General features: G+C 34.2%; 1 protein-coding gene across 1 annotated transcript; it reads right to left on the minus strand.

The window, feature by feature from the left end:
• Positions 1-751: 751 nt before the first annotated feature.
• Positions 752-8861, minus strand: LOC149422635 (uncharacterized). Its single transcript, XM_089633881.1, has 3 exons — positions 8633-8861; positions 5062-5218; positions 752-1693 (listed from the first exon to the last, which is right to left on the minus strand). The coding sequence occupies exons 1-3, from the start codon at positions 8653-8655 to the stop codon at positions 1571-1573; spliced, it is 303 nt and encodes a 100-aa protein (XP_089490007.1). The 5' UTR covers positions 8656-8861; the 3' UTR covers positions 752-1570.
• Positions 8862-9752: the final 891 nt, after the last annotated feature.

Raw genomic sequence — 9752 nt, forward strand, 5'->3', positions numbered from 1 at the left:
ATGTTTTCTACAAATGTAACCTATAAAGTTTACAAAGTTTGATTAGACTATTACATGATAGTTCCAAGAATTGTGGTACCTATTGCTACGTTATAATTATTATAATCAACAATGATGATATTATGTCATGATGCCGCTCAACTAATTAACAACTATGGGAAGGGTATTGGACTGTCCTTGAATGTAACCGATTTCCGTCATTTTCCATCTGGATTTTAATTATTGAGGATCTAAGTAACGTATCGATTCCATCAATACTGTCAAACAACAACAATGAAATCTTTTAAATACAAACAAAACCCGAGTTTCATTGGTTCAATCTCTGTAATATGGACATTGTGAACTGGTTCTGTGACCCATAACGTCAGAACCAACAGATTGAATTGTGCAAACCAAACAGGTCGTTTTAATGTTACGGTGTTTTATTCATTTTCAAATGATGATTTATAAATTCTATGCATAATAAAACTTATATATTATTCAGAATCAACGTTTGTTGATCTATATGTATATATATTTTTTAAGCCATAATTATTATCACTGTAGCTCGTTATTAGATAATATTATATTGGCTGCCTGCTTAACGACATTGAAATTTAGATCAGCTGTTGCACAATGTATTTAACACGATTTCCGGGCTTGGTAGACATCAAACTTATTAGTAATTTTGAATTCAGTTTTTACACACATTCAGCAGCTTCAGAAATTCACTACTAAAATAGTTTTCTAGATAAGGAATAAAAATCACTGGTTCATATTAAATATTTATTGGAATGAAAAATTGCAGTAAAATATTAAAACAAATATATTTCCATGGGCCGTCGGGCCCTTGGTAAATGGTATAATTGCTGTTCAATTCTAAACATGAGAGTACTCAGGAACTTTACACGGAAAAAACACAAATAATAATAGTCTGTACGTTCACTAGAAGACAATGTTCCCAAACCAGATTCAAGGAACGAAATGATCAAGGCTCGGCTTCTTAGGAATGTGTCGATTCATAGAAAACACCTGTATTTACAAGAATTTACCAAAAATAACACCTATATTACAAGTCCTTTATGAATAATTTAGTTAAAAAAAAAAAAAGAAAAGTTAAACACAAAACTGGACAGACAAAAGGTTAAACGTGGAGCACGAGGTCAGCCACACCACAACATTTAAAATAAGTGTTTATTAATGCAAATTAATACCAAACTTAACAATCAATAATCACAAGACCCAGATCAAAGACGCTTATGATATATTTTATTACCAATATATCTCTGCACTTGGCAACGGCAATCCAACTCGCTGGATTCAAAGTCATGTGCGCAAACGAACGAGCGTGGAGGCCGTCAAATTATCAATTGTTATTAAAGTTAGTTATTAAAAATCGGGAAAATATAAAATGAAGCACTTTTTTTTATAAACGATAAGTCAATCTTTACAATATTATTTATATCGGTTAATTTAAAAAGTTTATTTCACACTATAAATTGGTTGTAAAAAAATGTAAAAATGTAGTGTTGTTTGGGGGCGGGGCACTCCTGTGATGGTGCTGCTGGGATGTTGGGGGGCCAGCGGGGAGCTAGGAAGGGTGCTTCATGCGCTGGCGGTGCCCCAGCCAGCTCTCCAGGTCCAGGGGGGGGAGGGGGAGCCCGCCCGGGGATGAACAACCCACATTCCAAACGGTGGCTCCTTCCCGACTGATCTGTAATACAACACAAATTAGTAAATATTATGTACATACTGACGTTACGGAATTATCTATTTATATAAAGGAGAGTGTCTGGGACATCATTTTTTATGTCAAAATATTATTTCTGATAATATCAGTTTATCATTGTTATTATCATTTTTTTTAAATTGTAAACCATTGTGAGTAATTATTTTATGCAAACGTTGTTTATTGCTAACCCTTGTATAAAAAATTGTAAACATTTCATTTACCCAATGTAAAAGCCCCGTGGGCATATAAAAGTGTAAATAAATAAATAAAAAGACAGAAATTTAGAACTGTCTACTGTCAGAACTTCTAAGGAATGTTGACAGCACAATATACAAGCGGATGCTGAGCTGTCTTTTAAATTTACATTTGTTATTTACATAATAATGACGAATAAAAAAAAAGGATTGTGATATATAAACAAAAAAATATTTACATACATTAAACAAGACTTTAAAGTTTAAATCGATTTTTACGTGAGTAAGGCATGGGAAGGTATCGACATAAACTGAGTGCAGTTAATAAACGTGATACCGAGAACGCTTCGTTTCATATAATTTCTATTGGCGACACATTGCAGCATGGGAGCGGTGTTGCATACTTCTATGCCTGTTTTGTGTCGATTCCTTACTTAATGCCAAAGTGACTAACAGTGACAGATTCATAATTTTGCAGTTAATTTTCGACGAAACTTTTATAAAATAGAGTTGTTTGGACATGTACTCTGAACGCCATAAGACAAAATGGGCAAAAGAAGGCCTGCTATGAACAGAGGCTGCTGAAATAGCAGAGAGTGAAGCCTGGAGACACTGAGGTAAGTTATGGGTCTCCAATTCAAATTGGACCAGGGGAAGACGATCAGATAGAAAGTATGATGACTTAACACGACAAATGGGCTGATTTGACTATAAATATCAATTTAAGAATCAGTACACCTATTAACTACACCAACGAACAGAAACACACTTAAATAAGAGGTCTCTAACATAGTCATTTATACCCGATCATGAACCACCAATGATTGTACGGATCACTTTTAAAAAAAAGATTCAATCATTTGATCGATGAGCAGTCAACACCCGTGATGGGTTTTGGCGAGTGACCGTAGATGTAAAATTTTTTTGAATTTCTTTCTCGCAACATATAGTAGATATCTGAAATAGAATGACATTGCAGTTCCAACCTGAAACCGCAGTGTAATTTGTACAGCAATGGTCTAGTCAACACGGCGGCGGCACATCTATAGCATTTTTCTATGTTTTTTTAAAGTACCCAATCACTTCACCAGTGGACAGTTTGTCATGGATCCAGGTTGCGTAAAATGATTGATTTACCCAGGACTGCTCCAACATCAACTATTATTATTTGTAAGCTGATAGTGATAAAATATAAGATTAGACTTATGAATAAGCAATTCTTAGAATGATATCTCTTATCATTCTTCTACAAAATGAATCAACACGTAAAAACATGATTTTGAAAATGACCACTGCAGATTTTTTCTATGCCCTTAACCGGTTGTATGCTTTAAGCACGTTTACGCGCTCTAGGTAGCCGTGCTCACAAGGCCGGCCATACAAAATGAGCGCGTTAACACGGTGTTCTATATGACGATTTTGCTTGTCAAACTCAAGTAATTTGAAAAATCTAAAATATGGAACCCACGGTGACATCTATTGGGATGATGAAGAAATAATTATAATATAACAGTTCACAGATTATATCGACTTTAGAGTGATCTAAATGAAGCTTCTTTTAAAGCTAAAAAATTCGCAGCCTGCCGGTACATCCAAGCAAAATACCTTCCGGCATTTAAAGGGTTAATACTAACTGGGTCACAGTAACCATGCAAGAGTTCCAACTGTTCGGATCCAATAAAACTGTAACCTATGAGACCCCAATAATGGGGAATGCCTGCCTTCCAACGTATCCCAGAATATTTTTAATTTTAATTAAGAAATTTACATGGAGTAGAACTGGAGAAGAGCAAATATTTAAGTATTGAAGGCAATATTAGAATTCACAAACAAAAATTTGAAACAGAAAAATCACAATCGCTAATATTGTCTTCAATAATTATATATTACAATTTGAGGTATTACTCATTTGACTGAGATAACAAGATACACTTGCTTACTCGCTTGCACTAAGAAGAATACTGGATGCTGTATGAGACGACCTACAGCGGAACAGTAACAGGTTGTGCTTCTTATACCTATTTGTTGCTACGTTTGCTATCTCACTTACTCCAATGGCACTGAAAATCTTCGAGAAAAGATTGAAATAATGGTATTTTTTTAAAAATAAAAATGTAAATGTTCATTAGTTCAAAATCTCTCTGAAAGTTCTTCACCAATTTCTTTTAAATTTTGACTCAACGTTGCATTTAATAAATGTGTGTTTTTATATACTCATATTAAATAGATTTTACCTGTGACAGGTAAAATCATGTTTTTTTTAAAAAAAGCGCCATCGGTTGGACGTAAAAGTAACACGCGCTATTGTTTCTCTATCTCCACAAACAGACTGGGCCACTGCAACGCTTAGCGGGGTACAGCTACTAATAGATAATTTTCGAGTATATACAAATGAAATATCATTCCTTGGCCTTTTCTAGTGTTTAGTGCCAACACTTTATCATCACACAAGAGTGCATTTTGCACTTTTTATGCAATTTAGTTTGAGTGCTCCCTCAGTTAAGAGTTCAAAATTCTATGGAATTTCAAAATGTGGCAAACCATTTTGAATACACAGAGGACACAAATGTGAATGAATGTATTTGTGCACAATTATAGTATCGAGAGTTTAAAAAAACTTTCAAGCTAGCTTCAAACACCCACCCGCTGCCCCCTCTAGACTCGTGATTCGAATCGACAATGTTCTTTGATATTTTATTTGGTTTATTCTTCAGCATCCTAATAAAAACATAATTATTTTTTTATTCATCCAGCAGACCATCACAAAAGCAAGGGTCTCTTTAAAACTATTTACCTGCCCTAGGTACGAAATACAAATTGGTGTTGCGATCACATATATATGAGTTAATTACGAATAAGAGTTATTAGTTACGACACAAATTAGAGTACCATAAGAGTCCCCAATGTGAGTACCACACATAAAGAGTCCAAAATGAGTCAATGGGCCTAATTCCTCACCAATTTTTGGAGAATATCGTGATGCTGAAGGAATTGGTGGAGTGAAGAAGATGAGGAAGAGGAAGTTTGGGAAGTACCTGAATGTTCAAATCTGGTCACATAATGCAGATAAAGCCATTTCAAGCAACATTTCGATTCTGAACAGTGGTTTGGAAGGACAGAAAGATGAGGTATGAAGTGAGTGACGATTATTGCTACCTTATCCCAAGCCTCATGTATATAGTTGATGAGATCGTCGTGGGGCGAGTGAGTGTCGGGGGGAGGGGGGGGAGGGGCCATGCGCGTCGAGGGACGGCCTTTAACCCCCATTTGGCCGCGGTTACCCCCTCCACCATTCCACCAGTTGTTTCTGGAACTTTACAAACAAGTGGTTCATTTTAATGCATTATAAACAAACAAAATAGTTCATACAATTAGATACAATTAATTCAAATGTTGGGAGTAATTTAAAAGTAACTCCAGCGGGCATATGAAGAGACACCTGACCTGCAATAAAGTCGGATTGCAAAGGATGGAGGCCACGGAAGTGGCACAAACAGAGATGCCTTATCAAAGCGATGTGTCGGGGATCTTTATAGTAGTGACCGACCGAAACTAGATTTTTAACCAAACTGAAACCGAATTTCGGCTTCTGTTCTAGTTTCGGCCGAAACCGAAACTTCTTAAATAAGTAAAAACAAACTTCATACCAATTTAGGCGTTTTTATTGTTAAACTTGTAAGAGTTCATTAAAATAAGGGTTAAATTTAATTATTTATTTATATATATTCTACGCCCACACGGGCTTTTACAAACATTTGGAATACATAATAGTTTAGTACAACAGTAATCAAGAAACAAAAGTTTGCTATTAGTTATATAGAAATTCAATGCAGAAAAATAGTATTACATTTAGCTTAGTTATTAATATTATTGATGTATGTTACTATAGCCTTCTTGTAACTATATTCCGTACAGTTGAAACATATACAATTTCTGCGAAATTATTGCCAACTGCATGTAATCTAGGTACAAGTGAGTATCTAAATGACTCAGTCCTGATATTGTTGTTGTAATTAAAAAGATTTTTTGATCGAGTAGTTCTAGTTGGTGTGTTGAAGGTGATTAGGCTCAATAAATCAGGGATGTCTACAATTATTAATTATAAAAATAAAAGTCAAGTCAGAAACGAGTCTTCTATCTGAGAGTTTTAATAATTTTAATTCTTTCATCACGTGGTTGTAATTTATAGTATCTATTGGTAGACCGTGTAAAGTTAATATACCTTAGAAATTTATGCTGAATTGTTTCAATGGAATCAGAGTGGATTTTAAAGTGTGGGTACCAGATAGAAGAATTATATTCGACTTCGAACTAAAGAAGAATATAAAATTTTTAATGTTGATAAGTTTTTAAAGTATCGAATGAAGCCAAAACATTATTAATCCATTATTTGTCAATCAATAAGATCATTAATTTCATTTACAGAAAGGTGAGAGAGAGAGGTGAGAGAAAAGCTGTTAATTTTATATTGAGAGTTGAAAGGTTGATTTATTCTAAAAAATCTTATTATGTGGCATTTACTAATATTTAAATAAAGTTTGTTAAGTGTGCACCAATATTGTTATTTATTTGAATGTGAATACAATCATTTGTTTTTATTATTTAATAAATATATTTGTACAGCGCCCTTGACGTGATTTTTCACGAAAACGGCGCAATATATAGTTTTTATTAGTTTAAAGAGCTTTAGATCATCGGCGAAAAGCAACACTTTAACATTATTATCAAATACAGAAACAATAAACAGTAAAAAAAAAACTATTGGACCTAAATGCGACCCTTGAGGTACACCACTTATGGCCATGAATTTGTAGGTTAGAATTATTTCATAATTGTAGAATTCTATCAGTTAAGTACATAGCTCTTTATCCATTCCAATAATTTACCCTCTATTCTTATTTTGCAGTTTAATGAGAAGAATTTTATGGTTTACTTTGTCAAATGCTTTTACAAAGTCGGCATAATTTGAGTCGACTTGGGATTGATATTTAAGTGAAAATGATATAAAATGTTTGTAAAAAGAAAGATTTGTTAGAGTGCATCTGCCCGGCGTAAAGCCATGTTGTTTAGGTATGATGACAGTGATGTTATTATATTAATATGCATAGAGATTCTATCAAGTATAAGTTTTATAACAATTTGGGGATTGTGGTGAGCATGCAAATGGGTCGGTAATTTGTAACATCATGAGTATCGCCCTTTTTAAATACAGGTGTTTGATTACAGTTTTTCCATAGATCAGGGAAGCAAGAAGAATACAGTGATTAAATATAATGATAGTTAAATATTCAACATAGTGTTTTGGCTAGTATTGATACACAGATAATTAAAAAAGCCGGATGAACTTTATCATGGCCCGCTTTATTCTTTATATGAAAAGCAGGAATATGAACCGATTTCTTTGGATGAAAGGGTGGAATTTGATCAATTGTGTTGACCTCCTCGTAAATATTTTTGATGAAATCAGCAAAGAAGTTAACAATGTCATTAAACGCACAATGAAATAAGCTATAAATTTAATGAGTTTATAGGTTTAATTTTAGTTATGTGACAGCATAGTCTTTATGTTAAGCATCATCAATTTATTTATTTATTTAAACGTGATCCTACACATCACAAATGCTGGTTTCGGCTGAGCCGAAGTTTAAACTATTTTTTGACCAAAATCACGCCTGAAACTTCGTCTGTCACTACAATGTTTGTTGATTATGCAATTTTTACTGTGATATTTCACAGACTCCCGCTAGTGGTGAAATAACTGAAGCTGCTTTAACAAAGTAGGAGTTACGTATATTTAGATGTCAGTTTTTTGCTATTCAACAAAAGCAGCAGTTTTGAACAATGGCTACCATTGCCAACTCTTGCCTTGTAATCTCAACAGCCCCTAAATCCCAATGAAACGGACCCAAATATAAAGTGAGAATAATGGTGCATACATGTTGCAGTGGTAACCCTAGATAGGTATTATATTACTATTATCTACTATATAGCAGAGAATAATTTTGACATGCTACTAGTCTGCGCGGGGATGGCGGCCTCGTGCTGCGTAAGAAGTGAAATTTAATATAAATTATAATTCCTTGAACACTGATGGAATGTTTTCTCCCAAAACTAGCATGGAGTAAGAATGGTTGCACTAGAACTTAGGGTTCTAGTATGTGTAGGAATAGCGGCCTGCCTCAACTACAAAACGGTGGTTTTCCTTATAAAAAAAAATAAAAAAATAATTCTTATTTTGCATTATTCAGACCTTGGTCATTGAATGGTATTTGGTCTCATACAAGCAATCATCTGAATTGTCATTATATTATCAGCTTGCATTGCAAATTTGTCCATAATGTTGCTCCCGAAATGCAACATTTTGGAAGAACCTCCAAATAAAGTATGTTACAGACCTGGAGAAAGGTCATCATGACTGGCAAACTACTATAATATACTACGATATTAAATGGAAGATAATTTATTATGGTTCGAAAAACAGGTAAACATAAATAAATGACAGCACTGGTTACGGGCTACAAAAATTCTGAACACAAATGGAATTGGAGTTATCAGATAAATTAATATCTCTGAATTTTTACGACTGCGGCATCCTAAAACTGGCTAAAGTAAATAATGTTGAAACAATATAGTATCAGATTACAGACTGAACAAACACGAAATCAATGAGATCAAAAATAATAATAAACAATGTTACAAAAACATGACAGTAGGTGAATGTACTTGCCTCATATTACTTCTATTGTCCATATTTATTTCGATCGACCTTCCGACAGTCGATAAACAACTTCCCTCCTGCCGCTAAAATATGACTAAAAGCAGTATTTATATAAATTGCTTAGCGCCATACAGATTATCCGAATATTACATTGACATGAACAAAACAAAACGGAAATACGATACTGAACTAGGCAGAAAGTCTTTGTTTTGATCATAGAATATATTTTGGAGATTGCTATAGAGTAGAGAGGTCATAGAGAGGTACAAAGACGCCACACAATCATAAAATAAAACACGAAACACACGGCTCACACCTGAGAAATATAAGGTGTTCCACATACATGGCAATAGGCAAGACATTTAAAAAAATCTTTTCATCATTAATTAGTCAATGTTTATCACCCATTATTTTCAATAAACAATTTTTTAAAACTTCTTCAATAGTTGTTATAATTGATTAGTAAAATTTAGATAGAAAAAAATTGTTAAAAAGAAAGACATTTTTGATAGCCATTAGAAAATTTTAAATATTAGGACTCAATGGACTCTGCCACACGTACACTTCAAAGCGGCGGTACTAAGCGGCGCGCCAGGCGGCCGCGCAGAAAAATCTCATTATGGACTAACTAACTAACCATCACGCCGTTTACTGTTCACGCAGAGGACGGACCGCCAAACAACTTGGTCTTGGCACACACTTCTTGCCTCATTACTACTCTTCTATTATTCTGACTCTTGACATGGCCCCACTCAAGTATCTGATTTACTTGATCGGGCCATGTCTTCCTCGGGCGTCCCCGACTTAATGAACCGCGCTGTAAACCATTTATTAATCTTACTTTTCTTTTAACCTTGTTGAATTTTTTTTCTGCGTGGCGGCTACATTCCTATTCCTACAGTGTGCCTTACCCAATACAGATCTAATATTATAACACTAAAATATACTGTTTATACAAAATGATGACAAAACTTAGGATAACAATAACAGCAGGACGGGACAAAAGAAGAATATTAAAGCTAAAAACATTAAATAAAACAGGAGGCAGTTTGTGTTCAGAAATGAGAATCTTCTGAGCAGAGATTTTAAAAGGTACAAGAAGGCAACCGAAACCAAACAATTACCGGAA

The sequence above is a fragment of the Hesperophylax consimilis genome, chromosome 7 (assembly GCF_061612785.1).
Source record: "Hesperophylax consimilis isolate HC1 chromosome 7, BYU_Hcon_1.0, whole genome shotgun sequence".
Classification (NCBI taxonomy): domain Eukaryota; kingdom Metazoa; phylum Arthropoda; class Insecta; order Trichoptera; family Limnephilidae; genus Hesperophylax; species Hesperophylax consimilis.